The 21,138-nt window shown below is 39.0% G+C and overlaps 1 protein-coding gene across 3 annotated transcripts in view; it reads left to right on the top strand.

The window, feature by feature from the left end:
* RASGRF2 (Ras protein specific guanine nucleotide releasing factor 2) overlaps nt 1-21,138 on the top strand; it is a 277,046-nt gene that overhangs the window by 72,281 nt on the left and 183,627 nt on the right. For all 3 annotated transcript variants that reach the window (XM_033179253.1, XM_033179254.1, XM_033179252.1), the window contains exon 2: nt 17,055-17,161. In XM_033179253.1, the coding sequence (XP_033035144.1) occupies nt 17,055-17,161 (107 nt within the window). The remainder of the gene's footprint in view (nt 1-17,054; nt 17,162-21,138) is intronic.

The raw sequence follows: 21,138 nt of genomic DNA, 5'->3' as shown, positions 1-21,138 counted from the left end.
ATAATGGGAGACTTTAACATCCCACTGTCAACATTAGACAGATCAACAAGACAGAAAGTTAGCGGATATCCAGGAATTGAACTCATCGCTGCACCAAGTGGACCTAATAGACATCTATAGAACTCTCCACCCCAAATCAACAGAATATACATTCTTCTCAGCACCACATCATACTTAGTCCAAAATTGACCACATAATTGGAAGTAAAGCACTCCTTAGCAAATGTAAAAGAACAGAAATTTTAACAAACTGTCTCTCAGACCACAGTGCAATCAAACTAGAACTCATGATTAAGAAAACTCACTCAAAACCGCTCAACTACATGGAAATTGAACAACCTGCTCCTGAATGACTACTGGGTACATAGCGAAATGAAGGCAGAAATGAAGTTGTTCTTTGAAACCAATGAGAACAAAGATACAACATACCAGAATCTCTGGGACACATTTAAAGCAGTGTGGAGAGGGAAATTTATAGCACTAAATGCCCACAAGAGAAAGCCAGAAAGATCTAAAATTGACACTCTAACATCACAATTAAAAGAACTAGAAAAGCAAGAGCAAACACATTCAAAAGCTAGCAGAAGGCAAGAAATAACTAAGATCAGAGCAGAACTGAAGGAGATAGAAACACAAAAAATCATTGAAAAAAAATCAATGAATCTAGGAGCTGGTTTTTTAAAAAGATCAACAAAATTGATAGACCGCCAGCAAGACTCATAAAGAAGAAAAGAGAGAAGAAACAAATAGATGCAATAAAAAATGATAAAGGGGATATCACCACTGACCCTACAGAAATACAAACTACCATCAGAGAATACTATAAACACCTCTATGCAAATAAACTAGAAAATCTAGAAGAAATGAATAAATTCCTGGACACCCACACCCTCCCAAGACTAAACCAGGCAGAAGTTGAATCCCTGAGTAGACCAATAACAGGCTCTGAAATTGAGGCAATAATTAATAGCCTACTAACCAAAAAAAGTCCAGGACCAGATGGATTCACAGCTGAATTCTACCAGAGGTACAAAGAGGAGCTGGTACGATTCCTTCTGAAAGTATTCCAATCAATAGAAAAAGGGTAATCCTCCATAACTCATTTTATGAGGCCAGCATCATCCTGATACCAAAGACTGGCAGAGACACACACAAAAAACACAATTTTAGATCAATATCCCTGATGAACATCGATACAAAAATCCTCAATAAAATACTGGAAAACCAAATCCAGCAGCACATCAAAAAGCTTATCCCTCACGATCAAGTCAGCTTCCTCCCTGGGATGCAAGGCTGGTTCAACATATGCAAATCAATAAACGTAATCCATCATATAAACAGAACCAAAGACAAAAACTGTATGATTATCTCAGTAGATGTAGAAAAGACCTTTGCCAAAATTCAACAGCCCTTCATGCTAAAAAGTCTCAATAAGCTAGGTATTGATGGGACATATCTCAAAATAATAAGAGCTATTTATGACAAACCCACAGCCAATATCATACTGAATGGGCAAAAACTGGAAGCATTCGCTTTGAAAATGGGCACAAGACAGGGATGCCTTCTCTCACCACTCCTATTCAACATAGTGTTGGAAGTTCTGGCCAGGGCAGTCAGGCAGGAGAAAGAAATAAAAGGTATTCAGTTAGGAAAAGAGGAAGCCAAATTGTCCCTGTTTGCAGATGACATGATTGTATATTTAGAAAACCCCATCATCTCAGCCCAAAATCTCAAGCTGATAAACAACTTCAGCAAAGTCTCAGGATACAAAATCAATGCGCAAAAATCACAAGCATTCCTATACACCAATAACAGACAAACAGAGAGCCAAATCATGAATGAACTCCCATTCACAATTGCTTCAAAGAGAAGAAAATACCTAGGAATCCAACTTACAAGGGATGTGAATGACCTCTTCAAGGAGAACTACAAACCACTGCTCAACCAAACAAAAGAGGTCACGAACAAATGGAAGAACATTCCATGCTCATGGATGGTGAGAATCAATATCGTGAAAATGACCATACCGCCCAAAGTAATTTGTAGATTCAATGCCATCCCCATCAAACTACCAATGACTTTCTTCACAGAATTGGTAAAAACTACTTTAAAGGTCATATGGAACGGAAAAAGAGTCTGCATTGCCAAGACAATCCTAAACCAAAAGAACAAAGCTGGAGGCATCATGCTATCTGACTTCAAAGTATACTACAAGGCTACAGTAACCAAAACAGCATGGTACTGGTACCAAAACAGAGATATAGACCAACGGAACAGAACAGAGCCCTCAGAAATAATACCACACATCTACAACCATCTGATCTTTGACAAACCTGACAAAAACAAGCAATGGGGAAAGGATTCCCTGTTTAATAAATGATGCTGGGAAAACTGGCTAGCCATATGTAGAAGACTGAAACCGGATCCCTTCCTTACACCTTATACAAAAATTGATTCAAGATGGATTAAAGACTTAAATGTTAGACCTAAAACCATAAAAACCCTAGAAGAAAACCTAAGCAATACCATTCAGGCCATAGGCATGGGCAAGGACTTCATGACTAAAACACCAAAAACAACAGCAACAAAAGCCAAAATAGACAAATGGGATCTAATTAAACTAAAGAGCTTCTGCACAGCAAAAGAAACTACCATCAGAGTGAACAGGTAACCTACAGAATGGGAGAAAATATTTACAATCTACCCTTCTGACAAAGGGCTAATATCCAGAATCTGCAAAGAATTCAAACAAATTCACAAGAAAACAACAAACACCCCATCAAAAAGTGGGCAAAGGATATGAACAGACACTTCTCAAAAGAAGACATTTATGCAGCCAACAGACAAATGAAAAAATGCTCATCATCACTGACCATCAGAGAAATGCAAATCAAAACCACAATGAGATACCATCTCACACCAGTTAGAATGGCAATCATTCAAAAGTCAGGAAACAACAGGTGCTGGAGAGGATGTGGAGAAACAGGAATACTTTTACACTGTTGGTGGGACTGTAAACTAGTTCAAGCGTTGTGGAAGACAGTGTGGCAATTCCTAAAGGATCTAGAACTAGAAATACCATTTGACCCAGCCATCCCATTACTGGGTATATACCCAAAGGATTATAAATCATGCTGCTATAAAGACACGGGCACACATATGTTTATTGCAGCACTATTCACAATAGCAAAGACTTGGAACTGACCCAAATGTCCATCAATGATAGACTGGATTAAGAAAATGTGGCACATATACACCATGGAATACTATGCAGCCATAAAAAAGGAAGAGTTCATGTCCTTGTAGGGACATGGATGAAGCTGGAAACCATCATTCTGAGCAAACTGTCACAAGGACAGAAAACCAAACGCAGCATGTTCTCACTCAGTTGGTATTTGAACAATGAGAACACTTGGACACAGGGCGGGGAACATCACACACTGGGGCCTGTCATGAGGTGGGGGGAAGGGGGAGGGATAGCATTAGGAGATATACCTCATGTAAATGATGAGTTAATGGGTGCAGCACACCAACATGGCACATGTATACATATGTAACAAACCTGCATGTTGTGCACATGTACCCTAGAACTTAAAGTATAATTAAAAAATAATAAATTTAAAAAGTAACTCAATAGACTGGCTAAGTTTATGCTAGATACAGCTGAATAGAGAATTGGTGAATTAGAAGAAAGTCTTAAAATTCAGCACAGAAAACAGAGAGATAAAGAAATGGAAAATATGAATGTAAAGGTGTTGTTAAGGCATATAGACAGTGGGTTGAAAGAGTCAAACATACATCCTATGGGAGTTAAAGAAAGAAAGAATAGGAGGCATGGCAAATTAGTAACATTTGAAGAGATTGTGCCTGAGAACTCAAGCACTGAACTCAAGAAGCTAGAAGAACCACAGAACAAATATCCAAAGAACAGATGATAAAAGGAATATGGAGAAGAAATTAATAAAACAGGAAAACAACAGCAATAATCAAGAAGTCCTACTGATTTCAGAAGACATTTTTAGAATTACCATTTTTTAAAAAAGGCACAAATAATATTAAACATGGAGAAAATGTACCAACAAATACTATAAAGAAAAATTGAAACTTAGATGAAAAGGATAATTTAGAAGGAAATGTTTTTCATTTTGGCCTTTTTTCTTTTCCTGGTACTTACCTTCATATTTTAAAATAATATGCGGGGGCGGAGCAAGATGGCCAAATAGGAACAGCTCCAGTCTCCAACTCCCAGCGCGAGCGACACAGAAGACCGGTGATTTCTGCATTTTCAACTGAGGTACTGGGGTCATCTCTCTAGGGAGTGCCGGACAATTGGTGCTGGTCAGCTGCTGCAGCCTGACCAGCGAGAGCTGAAGCAGGGCGAGGCATCGCCTCACCTGGAAGCGCAAGGGGGAAGGAAATCCGTTTTCCTAGCCAGGGGAACTGAGACACACAACACCTGGAAAATCGGGTAACTCCCACCCCAATACTGCACTTTAAGGAAACAGGCACACCAGGAGAATATATCCCACACCTGGCCGGGAGGGTCCCACGCCCACGGAGCCTCCCTCACTGCTAACAGCAGTCTGCCGCGATCTATCCGCAAGGCAGCAGCGAGGCAGGGGGAGGGGCGCCCGCCATTGCTGAGGCTTAAATAGGTAAACAAAGCCGCTGGGAAGCTCGAACTGGGTGGAGCTCACAGCAGCTCAAGGAAGCCTGCCTGTCTCTGTAGACTCTACCTCTGCGGACAGCGCACAGCTGCAGTCCAACAGGGGAAAGAGCGGGGGCCGGTGCAGACGTGAACGACTCTGTCTGACAGCTTTGGGGAGAGCCTTGGATCTCCCAACGCGGAGGTTGAGATCTGAGAACGGACAGACTGCCTGCTCAGGTGGGTCCCTGACCCCTGAGTAGCCGAGCTGGGAGACATCCCCCACTAGGGGCAGTCTGACACCCCACACCTCACAGGGTGGAGTCACCCCTGAGAGGAAACTTCCAAAGAAAGAATCAGACAGGTACACTCGCTGTTCAGCAATATTCTATCTTCGGCAACCTCTGCTGCTAATACCCAGGCAAACAGGGTCTGGAGTGGACCTCAAGCAATCTCCAACAGACCAACAGACAGTCCTTCTGACTGTCAGACGGAAAACTATCAAACAGGAAGGACACCTATACCAAAACCCCATCAGTACGTCACCATCATCAAAGACCAGAGACAGATAAAACCACAAAGATGGGGAAGAAGCAGGGCAGAAAAGCTGGAAATTCAAAAAATAAGAGCGCATCTCCCCCTGCAAAGGAGCGCAGCCCATCGCCAGCAACGGATCAAAGCTGGTCAGAGAATGACTTTGACGAGATGAGAGAAGAAGGCTTCAGTCCATCAAACTCTCAGAGCTAAAGGAGGAATTACGTACCCAGCGCAAAGAAACTAAAAATTTGAAAAAAAGTGGAAGAATTGACAGCTAGATTAATTAATGCAGAGAAGATCATAAACGAAATGACAGAGATGAAAACCATGACACGAGAAATACGTGACAAATGCACAAGCTTCGGTAACCGACTCGATCAACTGGAAGAAAGAGTATCAGCGATTGAGGATCAAATGAATGAAATGAAGCGAGAAGAGAAACCAAAAGAAAAAAGAAGACAAAGAAATGAACAAAGCCTGCAAGAAGTATGGGATTATGTAAAAAGACCAAACCTACGTCTGATTGGGGTGCCTGAAAGTGAGGGGGAAAATGGAACCAAGTTGGAAAAACCTCTTCGGATATCATCCAGGAGAACTTCCCCAACCTAGTAGGGCAGGCCAACATTCAAATCAGGAAATACAGAGAACGCCACAAAGATACTCCTCCAGAAGAGCAACTCCAAGACACATAATTGCCAGATTCACCAAAGTTGAAATGAAGGAAAAAATCTTAAGGGCAGCCAGAGAGAAAGGTCGGGTTACCCACAAAGGGAAGCCCATCAGAATAACAGCAGACCTCTCGGCAGAAACTCTACAAGCCAGAAGAGAGTGGGGGCCAATATTCAACGTTCTTAAAGAAAAGAATTTTCAACCCAGAATTTCATATCCAGCCAAACTAAGCTTCATCAGTGAAGGAGAAATAAAATCCTTTACAGATAAGCAAATGCTTAGAGATTTTGTCACCACCAGGCCTGCCTTACAAGAGACCCTGAAGGAAGCCCTAAACATGGAAAGGAACAACCGGTACCAGCCATTGCAAAAACATGCCAAAATGTAAAGACCATCGAGGCTAGGAAGAAACTGCATCAACTAACGAGCAAAATAACCAGTTAATATCATAATGACAGGATCAAGTTCACACATAACAATATTAACCTTAAATGTCAATGGACTAAATGCTCCAATTAAAAGACACAGACTGGCAAACTGGATCAAGAGTCAAGACCCATCAGTCTGCTGTATTCAGGAGACCCATCTCACATGCAGAGACATACATAGGCTCAAAATAAAGGGATGGAGGAAGATCTACCAAGCAAATGGAGAACAAAAAAAAGCAGGGGTTGCAATCCTAGTCTCTGATAAAACAGACTTTAAACCATCAAAGATCAAAAGAGACAAAGAAGGCCATTACATAATGGTAAAGGGATCAATTCAACAGGAAGAGCTAACTCTCCTAAATATATGCACCCAATACAGGACCACCCAGATTCATAAAGCAAGTCCTTAGAGACCTACAAAGAGACTTAGACTCCCATACAATAATAATGGGAGACTTCAACACTCCACTGTCAACATTAGACAGATCAACGAGACAGAAAGTTAACAAGGATATCCAGGAATTGAACTCATCTCTGCACCAAGCGGACCTAATAGACATCTATAGAACTCTCCACCCCAAATCAACAGAATATACATTCTTCTCAGCACCACATCTCACTTATTCCAAAATTGACCACATAATTGGAAGTAAAGCACTCCTCAGCAAATGTACAAGAACAGAAATTATAACAAACTGTCTCTCAGACCACAGTGCAATCAAACTAGAACTCAGGACTAAGAAACTCAATCAAAACCGCTCAACTACATGGAAACTGAACAACCTGCTCCTCAATGACTACTGGGTACATAACGAAATGAAAGCAGAAATAAAGATGTTCTTTGAAACCAATGAGAACAAAGATACAACATACCAGAATCTCTGGGACACATTTAAAGCAGTGTGTAGAGGGAAATTTATAGCACTAAATGCCCACAAGAGAAAGCAGGAAAGATCTAAAATTGACACTCTAACATCACAATTAAAAGAACTAGAGAGGCAAGAGCAAACACATTCAAAAGCTAGCAGAAGGCAAGAAATAACTAAGATCAGAGCAGAACTGAAGGAGATAGAGACACAAAAAACCCTCCAAAAAATCAATGAATCCAGGAGTTGGTTTTTTGAAAAGATCAACAAAATTGACAGACTGCTAGCTAGACTAATAAAGAAGAAAGAGAGAGGAATCAAATAGACGCAATAAAAAATGATAAAGGGGATATCACCACCAACCCCACAGAAATACAAACAACCATCAGAGAATACTATAAATGCCTCTATGCAAATCAACTAGAAAATCTAGAAGAAATGGATAATTTCCTGGACACTTACACTCTCCCAAGACTAAACCAGGAAGAAGTTGAATCCCTGAATAGACCAATAGCAGGCTCTGAAATTGAGGCAACAATTAATAGCCTACCCACCAAAAGAAGTCCAGGACCAGATGGATTCACAGCTGAATTCTACCAGAGGTACAAGGAGGAGCTGGTACCATTCCTTCTGAAACTATTCCAATCAATAGAACAAGAGGGAATCCTCCCCAACTCATTTTATGAGGCCAACATCATCCTGATACCAAAGCCTGGCAGAGACACAACAAAAAAAGAGAATTTTAGACCAATATCCCTGATGAACATCGATGCAAAAATTCTCAATAAAATACTGGCAAACCGGATTCAGCAGCACATCAAAAAGCTTATCCACCATGATCACGTGGGCTTCATCCCAGGGATGCAAGGCTGGTTCAACATTCGCAAATCAATAAACGTAATCCAGCATATAAACAGAACCAAAGACAAGAACCACATGATTATCTCAATAGATGCAGAAAAGGCTTTTGACAAAATTCAACAGCCCTTTATGCTAAAAACGCTCAATAAATTCGGTATTAATGGAACGTACCTCAAAACAATAAGAGCTATTTATGACAAACCCACAGCTAATATCATACTGAATGGGCAAAAACTGGAAAAATTCCCTTTGAAAACTGGCACAAGACAGGGATGCCCTCTCTCACCACTCCTATTCAACATAGTGTTGGAAGTTCTGGCTAGGGCAATCAGGCAAGAGAAGGAAATCAAGGGTATCCAGTTAGGAAAAGAAGAAGTCAAATTGTCCCTGTTTGCAGATGACATGATGGTATATTTAGAAAACCCCATCGTATCAGCCCAAAATCTCCTTAAGCTGATAAGCAACTTCAGCAAAGTCTCAGGATACAAAATTAATGTGCAAAAATCACAAGCATTCTTATACACCAGTAACAGACAAGCAGAGAGCCAAATCAGGAATCAACTTCCATTCACAATTGCTTCAAAGAGAATAAAATACCTAGGAATCCAACTTACAAGGGATGTAAAGGACCTCTTCAAGGAGAACTACAAACCACTGCTCAGTGAAATCAAAGAGGACACAAACAAATGAAGAACATACCATGCTCATGGATAGGAAGAATTAATATCGTGAAAATGGCCATACTGCCCAAGGTGATTTATAGATTCAATGCCATCCCCATCAAGCTACCAATGACTTTCTTCACAGAATTGGAAAAAACGGCTTTAAAGTTCATATGGAACCAAAAAAGAGCCCGCATTGCCAAGACAATCCTAAGTCAAAAGGACAAAGCTGGAGGCGTCACGCTACCTGACTTCAAACTATACTACAAGGCTACAGTAACCAAAACAGCATGGTACTGGTACCACAACAGAGATATAGACCAATGGAACAGAACAGAGTCCTCAGAAAGAATACCACACATCTACAGCCATCTGATCTTTGACAAACCTGAGAGAAACAAGAAATGGGGAAAGGATACCCTATTTAATAAATGGTGCTGGGAAAATTGGCTAGGCATAAGTAGAAAGCTGAAACTGGATCCTTTCCTTACCCCTTATACGAAAATTAATTCAAGATGGATTAGAGACTTAAATGTTAGACCTAATACCATAAAAACCCTAGAAGAAAATCTAGGTAGTACCATTCAGGACATAGGCATGGGCAAGGACTTCATGTCTAAAACACCAAAAGCAACGGCAGCAAAAGCAAAAATTGACACATGGGATCTAATTAAACTAAAGAGCTTTTGCACAGCTAAAGAAACTACCATCAGAGTGAACAGGCAGCCTACAGAATGGGAGAAAATTTTTGCAACCTACTCATCTGACAAAGGGCTAATATCCAGAATCTACAAAGAACTCAAACAAATATACAAGAAAAAAACAAACAACCCCATCAAAAAGTGGGGAAAGGATATGAACAGACATTTCTCAAAAGAAGACATTCATACAGCCAACAGACACATGAAAAAATGCTCATCATCACTCGCCATCAGAGAAATGCAAATCAAAACCACAATGAGATACCATCTCACACCAGTTAGAATGGCAATCATTAAGAAGTCAGGAAACAACAGGTGCTGGAGAGGATGTGGAGAAATAGGAACACTTTTACACTGTTGGTGGGATTGTAAACTAGTTCAACCATTATGGAAAACAGTATGGCGATTCCTCAAGGATCTAGAACTAGATGTACCATATGACCCAGCCATCCCACTACTGGGTATATACCCAAAGGATTATAAATTACTCTACTACAAAGACACATGCACACGTATGTTTATTGCGGCACTATTCACAATAGCAAAGACTTGGAATCAACCCAAATGTCCATCTGTGACAGACTGGATTAAGAAATGTGGCACATACACCATGGAATACTATGCAGCCATCAAAAAGGATGAGTTTGGGTCCTTTGTAGGGACATGGATGCAGCTGGAAACCATCATTCTTAGCAAACTATCACAAGAAGAGAAAACCAAACACCGCATGTTCTCACTCATAGGTGGGAACTGAACAATGAGATCACTTGGACTCGGGAAGGGGAACATCACACACTGGGGCCTATCACGGGGAGTGGGGAGGAGGGAGGGATTGCATTGGGGAGTTATACATGATATAAACGTCATGCACGTGTACCCTAGAACTTAAAGTATAATAAAAAAAAAAAAGAACCACTGGAGAAAAAAATAATAATAATAATATGCTTATAGATGTATTTCTTGGGTTATGAATTTTAAGTATTTCCTGTTGAATTGTTATAGTCATTGCAGATTTAGCTCTATTTTCCTCCTGCCATCTTCTTACCTCCTGCCTCCCTCTCTCCTGTTCTGTATATATATCAATAAAATCAGCAATTTTGATTAACACTATGATAGAAATACTGTTATTAATTAATTGTTATTAACACTATCATTGGAAATATTGTTCACTGCAGAGCCAAATAATATACTATTTTTACTTTTACTTTTCTGGATAAGTTTATATTTTCTTCCTGGAATTAATAATTGCCACCTCCCACATCGAATTTGCTTAGTTTTCTATTTGCATGTCCTTATTTTTTGATAAATATTTTAATATATCTGTGCCACTCTTAACTATAATTTTTTCACCAAATACTTAGGGACACTGTATACCTATTCCAGATATTTTATCCATTTTTTTACATTCCTAGTGGCTTCCCTTCCAGATACTCCCATCTTGTCGAAATTGGGCTGATTGCTCTCTGAATCTTCTGTATAGCTGTCATTCAGATATTTTCCTATGTTACATTCCTGTGTTGGAACCATAGTTTCCTGAGCCCTCTGTATTCCTATTTCTTAGTTAATCCCTTTATTTGCAATAGAATATATACAATAACTTCCTTAGGAAGGGATTTGTATTAGTCCGTTCTCATGCTGCTAATAAAGACATACCTGAGACTGGGTAATTTACAAAGAAAGGAGGTTTAATGGACTCACAGTTCCATGTGGCTGAGGCGGCCTCACAATCATGGCAGAAGATGAAGGAAGAACAAGGGGATGTCTTACATAGCAGCCACAAAAGAGAGAGCTTGTGCAAGGCAAATCCCGTTTATAAAACTATCCAATCTCATGAGAATTATTCACTATCATGAGAGCAGTATGGGGGAAACCACCCCCATAATTCAGTTATCTCCCACCAGGGCCCTCCCACAACACATGAGAGTTATAGAAGCTACAACAAGATGAGATTTGGTTGGGGACGCAGCCAAACCATATCAGGATTCTACAAGGAGTATTTTTCAAGCTGCTAAAAAATATGTATTCTGTCCTACTACTTGATTGGTAGTTTAGTTGAATATAGAATTCTATGTTGAATATATTTTTTTCCTCACGACATTAAAGGATTGCTCTACTTTATTCCAGCAACTCTCAATGCTATCCTAATTTCACATCCTTTTTATGCGGCTTCTTTGTCTCTCTCTGGAAGCTTGTAGGATCCTCTTTTTGTCAGTCCTCTTCTGAAATTTCATGATGATATCCCTTTGTATGGATCTTTAGTTATTTGTTTTAAATTTATTACACAATGTTAAGATACAAATATAAAGAACATTCAATATTTGTTTACTTTCACTCAACCTGGGATATAAAAAGATCAATACAAAATGATTTATGTGAAATGATTGAGAGAAAGAGAATATAAATGAGGCAAAAAATGTTAAAAGGTGCACCTAGGTGAAGTCTTTATTGTGCTCTTGGAAAATTTTTAAAGATTTCAAAAAAAAAATCAAAATAAAACGTTTTTTTGAAGAAAAAAATTCAGTTGACATCCCATGTACCCCTCCTTGAAACCTCTTGCTATCCTTTCTCCCCTAGAGAAACCTATTATCTTCAGTTTAATGTTTATATTTCCTTGTATTTCTTTATATCTTTCTAACTATGTACATATCTAAAAATAAATAGCTTGATATGCATAGTTTTAAGCCTTATGGAAATGATATCATACTGTATATAGTCAGAAACATTTTTTGCTCAACATGGAATTGGTTCATTTGTGCTGTTCTTTGTAGCTCTAATTATTCATTTTAATTGCTTTATGGTATATTATTGTACAGATACTCCTTGTAGTATTTGTCCTTTCTCCTGTTGGTGGACATTTAGATTGATTCCAGTTGTTTTGTAATTCTAAAATGTGAATATGTTTACTTGTACCAGTATGTGATTGTTTATGGTACATGTGGAGGAGTGATATTGCTAAGGTGAGAGGATATGTGCATCTTCAGCTTTACCAGGTTTTGTCAAATTGCTTTCCAAAGGACTTGTGCCAATTTGTGTAACCATAGTATATAATTCTTTCCAGTGCTGTCTCCTTGTCAACATTTAGTATTGTCAGGTGTTTTAATTTCTGTCCATCTAATGGGAATGAACTGTTGTTGTTTTTTTTTAATTTTCATTTCCCTGATTATGAGTAAAATTAAATGTCTTTTAAAATTTTTTAATCATTTGTATCTCATCATCTGGATGTGGTGTGTTCGTATCCTTTGCCTGTATTTATATTGAGTTTAAAAAAATATTGATTTGTAAATATTTGTATATTCTTTTATTTACTTATTTTTTTTGTAGAGACGAGGTTTCACTATGTTGTCTAGGCTGAAGTGCAGTGGTGGAACCATGGCAAACTGCAGTCTCAAACTCTTGGCCTCAAGCAGTCTTCCTGCCTCAGCCTCCCAGGCAGCTGAGACCACAGGTGCATGCCGCCATATCTGGCTAATTTTTAAATTTTCTGTAGAGATGGGGCTTTGCTATGTTGCTCAGGCTGGTCTCAAGCTCCTGGGCGCAAGCAGTCCTCCTGCCTTGGCATCTCAAATTGCCGAGATTACAAGAGTGAGCCCCTGTGCCTGGCCTATATTCTTGACACTAATTTTTATCAGTAAAATATGTAGCAAGTATGTTTTTCAAATCTGTGGCTTGTCTTTCACTTTTATGGGTATCATTTGTTGTATAAAAGTTTTAAATTTCAATACAATCAACGTTTTCAATCTTTTTTTTATGATTTGGGCTTTGTGTCTTGTTTAACAAATACTTTTCTATCCCAAGATCATGAAGATATTCTCTTATATTACTTTCTAACAGTTTTAAAGTTTTGCTTTTACCAGAATTTGACTCTTCATTAGAATCAGATAATAAAATTTTCTCCTTAGCCTATTCATATGGTAAGTTATATTAACAGATTTCCTAGTATTTTGCTGTATTTTGATTTTTCCAACTTTCTGATAAGCTTAAAATTATTTCAAAAATATGTTTACAAATTGAGTTACTGTAAAAGTGATTTAAAAGGGATATACCTAAAATATAAAAAGAGAACATTAAAAATAAAGTGATAGAAGAGACATAATATGTAAACACTAACCAAAAGACAAAGTTAGACTATGATGCCAAATGTGTATAATTTGGGCTAAAGAGGGCCACTATATCAATAAAATATTTAATTCATTAGAAAATGTAGCATGTCTAAACTTGTCCACACCCAATAATATATATTATACATTAAAACACATAAAGCAAAAACTGACAGAACAAATGGAAAAAAATGTAATATGCTCCATTTCATTGGATTTTAAACTGGCTCTCATTAATATAAACACCAATCAAAAAAGAAAAAACAGAATATAGAGGATATGCATCTTTCAACTTATGAACTACATAGAACTTTGAACATACAAGTAATATAACTGTAGAGATTGTAAATATTAGTAAATCCATTAATATAACTTACCATATGTATAGGCTAAGGAGAAAAACCACATGATTTTATTTATTAATGATATTATCCTTTTTATACAAATTGCTTATATTTTTTCAGTTTGTCACACATCTTTATGCATTGCTTACAGTAGTTTTGTTATGCAGAAGTGTTTTATTTTTGTGTAATCAAATCATTAGTCTTAATGTTTCTGGATTTCAAGTCCTAGTTAGGACAGTTCGTCCTATTCAGAGGTATAGTGGCATTCACTCGTTTAAAAAAATACTCATATGGCTTAATATTTTTACTTTAACTTTTTTGTTTGTTTGTTTTGAGGCAGAGTCTCACTCTGTTGCCCAGGCTAGACCAGTGGCCCAATTACTGCTCACTGCACCCTGCAGCCTTGACTTCCTGGGCTCAAGCAATCCTTCCACCTCAGTCTTCCGAGTAGCTGGGACTACAGCTGTGTGCCACCATGCCTAGCCAATTTTTTCATTTTTATTTTTGTAGAAACAGGTCTCAAAAAAAAAAAAAAAAAAGAAAAGAAAAGAAAGAAAGAAAAAGAAACAGGGTGTCACTATATTGCCCAGGATGATCTCAAACTCCTGGGCTCAAGCCTGTCTCAGCCTCCAAAAGTGGTGTGATTACAGGTATGAGCCACCATGCTCAACTTATTTTATTTTTTTAAGTGACTTGATACTATTCCTCAACTAGGGAAATGGAATTGTTGGGAAATAAGCAGAAGAGGAATAAGATACTTTATAATTTCTTACTACTGCTGATAGTAATATTATAAATAGTATTTGATATTGTAATAATTATCAATACAATAGAGCATTAAAATTTCTGATTCATTTGGAAATTTTCCTGGTGTTTAGTGGATTTGGGGGAGAGTTTTTCTAGTCTCTGTTACATGGAGGTGGTAACCCTTCATAGTTCCTGATGTTATGCGTGGATCTTAGCTCCAACGTGGTGCCCTGCACAGAGCCAAGACCATGGGGACCACCCCCTTGGATGTTAGAACCTTGGTTCCTGTGCTTTTGGCTATGGCTTTGCCTTTCACCTTTGTTTCTATAACTGAGGACTCCTTTTTTTCTCCCCTACTTTAGCTTGGCTATGTATATTTCACCCAGTCTGGGATTTGCCGTCAGCTTGGTTTACTGCTTTGCCTTGTATCGGTTCACAGTGGTCAGGAACTTGGAGAGGACATAGCCTAAGGGGCTTGGAAATAAAATGGGGTAGAGATGAGCATTAACTCTGGAGCACTACTAGTTTTTCTGGATCTAGTGGCTTGTTTTAAAGCATTTTGAAACTTTATAGGCTAGAGCAAATCTTCAGATAGCCCATGTGTTCAATTACAACTTAAACATATCTGAGATTGGTGGTACGCGATGGCTCACGCCTGTAATCCCAGCACTTTGGGAGGCCAAGGTGGGCAGATCATGAGGTCAGGAGTTCGAGACCAGCCTGACCAACATGGTGAAACCTCATCTCTACTAAAAATACAAAAATTAGCCCGGCGTGGTGGCACATGCCTGTAATCCCAGCTACTCAGGAGGCTGAGGCAGGAGAATCACTTGAACCTGGGAGACGGAGGTTGCAATGAGCCAGGATCATGCCATTGCACCCCAGCCTGGGTGATAGAGCGAGACTCCATCTCAAAAAAAAAAAAAAAAAAAAAGTCTGAGATTTTACTGACTGATCGTGATCTACTGGGTGTATTGTTATTCGTGAATATTGTCGAGGGGCAATGCATCTTCAACTCAAGACATCTGTCACTTTGTCTAATTCAAAGCACACTCTAAACTCAGCATACATATATATTTCTGCATATTTTACATGAGAATTCTCCACATCTTAACACAGATTATTCCAAGATGATTGTAAAATATTTCTGCTTTAGAACTGTCATCTGAGGACTCTGCTTACTGTTGTAAAGCTCCCCATGTCTGTCTTTGCTGGAATACGGAGTGGTTGAGTAAACTAGCATGAGTTTGGGAGTCTTTGAATCTTGGTTATATGATTATCTCTGTTGTAGAATCCTGAGAAGCCATTTACAAATTTTTATCTGTGTATTTATAGTATAAAATTGTCCCTCGTTTGGTGCACAGTTCTATGAATGTAAACACATGCTTGGATTTGTGTAACCTCCATAATCAGGACACAGAACCATTTTATCACCACCTAAGCTCCCTCATGCGATTCCTTTATAGTCACACACTCCCACCCCTGACCTCTGGAGACCCCAATCTGTTCTCTGTCCCTATTTCAAGAATATCACACAACAGGAATTGTATATAGTATGTAACCTTTTGAGACAGACTTTTCTATTCAACCTGATGTTTTTGCTCCACGTTGTTGCTTTTATTAAGAATTCTTTTCTTTTTATTGCTGAGTAGTATTCCATTGTTTGGATGTACTGCATTTATTTATTCACTCACTTATTAAAGGATATTTAGGTTTTTCCAGTTTTTGGTGATTATGAATCAGGCTCATATGAGAGAAATTATTTTACCCCTGATAAATGTCAGTCTTTTCCCTACTTAAGCCCAGTTCCTTTCATCCAACAATAACTTATGTTACACCTCTACCAAAAAGGAATTCTGATCACATCTTGACCCCTAGGATGGCAATTGGCATTTCCCTTCCCATATCAAGTATTCTGGACATACTGTGTTGGAATACTGTGTTGAACAGAATTGCAAGGCTACCTCTGGGAAAACAGGGACATAAGCAATTGATGACATCTGCTAAGGTTGCAGAAGAGGCAAATGGCAGCAATTGGACTGCGTAATTATCGGCATATTGCTTCCCAGAATGGAGAATAGATATAGAATATAATAGATAATAAAATTAGCTAGTGCCATGATATAAACTTATGCGTCCCTGCAGCTTTATCACACCACAAAAAAGGAAAACCTTTTGGAAAATATCATATTACCTTTCATTTATCTGCATAGCCCAATGTGTGCAATATTCTTTTTTGTACTTGTATAGAAAGGTACATAATAGGAGTGTTAAGGGTTGACCCTTACTGAGGGCTGTTAAGCTGCAGTCTATGGTATCTTCTAGGTGCAAAGTCATTGCCGACTGGACCAAGAGTGAAATGTTGCATTTTGAAATAAAATTTGCATAAGCGCTGATGTGTTTTGTAAATATATACCCTTTGTAGGCAAATACTGTGTTATTATGCTGTTGTGCTTGAAAAATAGAACTAAACTTTTTGTGTTTGTTTTCCTTTCCAGTATTACTTTACTGTTCTTTTTGGCCATGAAGGTCAGAAGCCACTGGAGCTGCGCTGTGAGGAGGAGCAGGATGGTAAAGAGTGGATGGAGGCCATTCACCAAGCCAGGTATAGGCTCAGTCCTCCAGGGTAGTACTTAATTGTCTGGGTCGTGCATTGGGGTTATCACTGTTGGTGGTAGTTTTGGAAGAACTTGCAGTTCTAAGATGAGTTTTCTCCTGGTACCTGCTCCTTAGTCATGTGTGAGATAATTATTTGAGCTTTCCGTGGCTACATTCCAGCTAAAGATTAATGGTAATAGATAAAATGATAATAATAAGTAGTAGTAGTAGTCACTTTTATAGATTTCTTCCTATGTGCCAGGCACTGTTATGTGTGCTTTCCAATTACAGAATGTATTGAATGTATTGACTCACTTATCCTGTCAACAATTGGCAAGAGGGGCATTATAATTCCCCCGTCTGCAGATAAAGAAACTGAGGCCTGGAAGGTTAGTTTTCCCACCTGAGGTCACACAGCTAGTAAGCCACAGAGCTGGGAGATGGCCCTAGCCCAGCCTACATTTGTAAACCCTGCTTTGTGCATCTCGGTTATCAAAAGAAGGTGATGACATCCTCTATCTAGAGAAATAGAACAGTGTGATTTCACTTCCCCCTAAGAAACATCAGGAAGGTGGAAAAGTGTGTACAAGGTCTTAAATGGGAACTAGAAATCTGAAAGAGAGGCAGGGCAAGTCCCTCTCTTTTGTTTTCTGATTCAATCCCTAAACCTGGTTCAGTTTTGTTTTCCATGGCTCTCAAGCTCTTGCTTTTTGCCTATCCACTCCCTAATCCAGGCTGCCACTCCACAATTCCCTGCTCTCTTGTCTTGTTCATCTCTCGGGTATTTTGGGGCAACACTCTAGCTGTGGCATGCTTTCTTTTTCTTCACCTGATGAGCCTTCCCTTCTCCATCTGTCTGTTCCTCTCTCTACCACGTCTGCCCTGAGACATCTCCCTGCAAGTCAGCCCTCATGGGCACCCTCTTCAAATGGCTGCAGTACTTGCATTGTGTACTGCACGTGGACGACACCAATTCTGGTTATCATTGCCTTTTTAATATAGTTAATGTGTTAGATTTCTGTTTCCTGAGTAGGATTGTATACACCTTGAGAAAGAGGAGAGGGATTGGGGCACATTCATGTCTGAGTGAAGCGCATTGCTAATTATGTAGTAGGTGATCAGGAAGTTTCTTCAGTTTGATTATAAGAATGAGGCATTTAGGATGGGCATGGTGGTTTACGCCTGTAATCCCAGCACTTTGGGAGGCTGAGGTGGGCAGATCACCTGAGGCCAGGAGTTCGAGACCAGCCTGGCCAACGTAGTGAAACCCCGTCTCTACTAAAAATACAAAAATTAGCTGGGTGTGGTGGTACATGCCTGTAATCCCAGCTACTCAGGAGGCTGAGGCAGGAGAATTGCTCAAATCTGGAAGTCGGAGGTTACAGTGAGCCAAGATCACAGCACTGTACTCCAGCCTGGGGGAAGAGAGCAAGACTCCATCTCAAAACAAACAAACAAACAAACAAACAAAAAACAACAAGAAAAAGAATGAGGCATTTCTGAGTGAGTTCAGGCTGTTCTTTGAACCCTTGATGCCGTCTCTTCAGCTACTTATATTTACCACCTTCTCTGACAAGCAGCGTGCCAAGTGCTTTATGTACTTATCTATTTTTTATTCTTCACAACAAGCTAATAAGGCATTATTACCCCATTTTACAGATGAGAAAACAAAAATTTGTAGCAGGCAGATTGGCCAAGTTCTAACACAAAGTTGTCAAGCTGCAGATCTGGGATTCAAATACAAGTCAATTGGACTTCAGGACCCTTAGCTAGTGTTCAATATTGTACTTATCTGCATTGTCTTCTTTATCTCTACAGTCTTTTCTTGTTCTATTTTCTTTCTCTTCCTCATTCAAAGATGAAAATAGATTAATGTGAGACTAGGGTTGAGAGTAGATGTTATTTGCAAAATATTTCAGTTCCTTTTCTTTCTCTGAGATGCATGGGGCTGGCAACTTAGTGCCGCTCTCCATAAGGGCCCCAGGGGAGTTTGCCATGAGTCATCATGACCCCGGCACATGGTTCAACCGTCCTTGCTCTTGGTGCTCTCCGTTTGAGGGTTTTGATCCACACTTAGGACTAATGCAGAATGACTTGCTGTAGAAAGAAAGTCAAGCCTTCAAAGATGAAAGAAGCATCAAGCTGGCAAGGTAGAGCCCTTGGGTCATTTCCAGACACAATCTTTTCCTTTCTACAATCTCTATTCCTTTCTACCTAGGAGTTAAAATGCATAATTTCAAACATGCCTGTTTTCCCGTCTTTTTCATTCCAGGAGAGCAAGCACCATCAGTAGCCCAAATGCCTTTGTAGTTGCCAAGCAAATATCTTGGTGAACCAAACACAAATAATGCAAATTGCTTTAAAGATGATTAGATTTCAAGTAAGAAATTTTTTTTCTGTCCCAGGAATGCATTTTGTCATCTACAGGAAACTGAGTCAGTAATTATTTGGTGGTGTTTGACATATAGTCAAAACCAGGGCATGCGTGATCTTGTCAGGAGACAGACTTTAGAAACCACTTAAGTGGTTTAGGTGATACAGTGGTGAAAATTCTCTTCTTTTCAGATTTGAAGATTTGGTTAATAATTAACTTTTTTCTTGATGTTTTGACTTTTTGGTCTATTAGGTTTGCTTTTCCCTTGACTTGAGATCTGGGACTGAGTTCTTTGATAACTTCTTTTAATCTGACTGTTTTATACTGAGTTTTTATATTTTACTTTTTGCATTGAGGTATTTCTTAAGTTTTTGTTTTCTAAATCAGGGAAGAAAACATTTTGATCTAAGATTGATTAAGTTGAGTTTTTGGTGTAAACTTAGATCTGTAAAATTCACCTTGATTTTGTTCATGTATGAACAAAGCCAGAAAGTTAATGAAGCTGATTTGGAGCGAGAATTGATCAGCCATTTTTGCTTGACATTGTAATAAAACACAATTAATTAATTATGGTTGGTTGACTAAACATTTCACCCTCAAAGGACAGTCTGATAGCATTAATTCAGTACTGCTGCCTTTCCAATATAAAAGTTTTAACTACTCAATATTTATGGTTTTATTGATCCCTCTTTTAAAAAGTCAAAACTTTTGATTAGTTTAGCACGAGATGTTCTTTTCCGAGCTGCAAATCCTCCTGTAGATGCTGCTTAGATTCAAAGACTGCTCAGAACCCCTTCTCTATTTACTTTTGTTTTCCTGGGATGGCTTTTCAGTACCAGCCTGGGTGTGCTGTCTTTGTGTGCTATGAAAATCACATTGTTCTATTGGCTTTCATATCTCAGAGCAGAATCTACTTGCCCCCCACTTTGCCTTCAGAGAATCTTAGGGTCATTTTCTGGGATTCCAGTTGCATGTTTTCTCCTTTAGATCTGGCCCAGAAAAAAAAAATCATTTTGGAATTAACATTCTTCATTTTGAAGCTTTAACCAGTCCAAGAAGCTCATTTTAATGTTTTGCTTACCATTCGCCAATACTGCATTTCTAAGATAACGGGCACATTTAGGATATCATTTTACCACGTTATGGCACTAGTTCAGGGGAAGCTGCTACCAAGACCCAGTCTTGTTTTTGTCTGGTCGAGCTGAGACCAGAGCATTTTCAGAGCAGTTATGTCTGTGCTTATTTCGTATGTGGTTTGCTACTTGAGTATGGAACTCTGGACATAAAAAATAACCTGACATTTCTTCTTTGTTTTCTTGTCCATATGTGTCCATCATGGTTAATTTAGTTGTAGACACTAGGACAATCAAAGACACTGACCTCATTGATTGTGAGTCCTTAGGGCTTGTTAGCTGAAAAGATAACTTTTCAGTGTTTCATCTGCTAGAACATGGACCAAGCAAAGTGTCAGCAGTTAGGAAATAGTCATGGCCTAGATGTGGATCCAGTTGTATATCTTCCAAGGGTCTTCCCATCTTGGACTAAGCCTAATACCCACAGGACCTAGACTATGACATTTGGGAAGAAATGAGGAAGGTTAGACTAGGGTG

Source organism: Trachypithecus francoisi, unplaced genomic scaffold (genome assembly GCF_009764315.1).
Source record: "Trachypithecus francoisi isolate TF-2019V2 unplaced genomic scaffold, Tfra_2.0 Lachesis_group2, whole genome shotgun sequence".
NCBI classification, from domain to species: Eukaryota; Metazoa; Chordata; class Mammalia; order Primates; family Cercopithecidae; genus Trachypithecus; species Trachypithecus francoisi.
The sequence above is the reverse complement of the archived record's forward strand: the minus strand, read 5'-3'. Positions and strand labels throughout refer to the sequence as shown.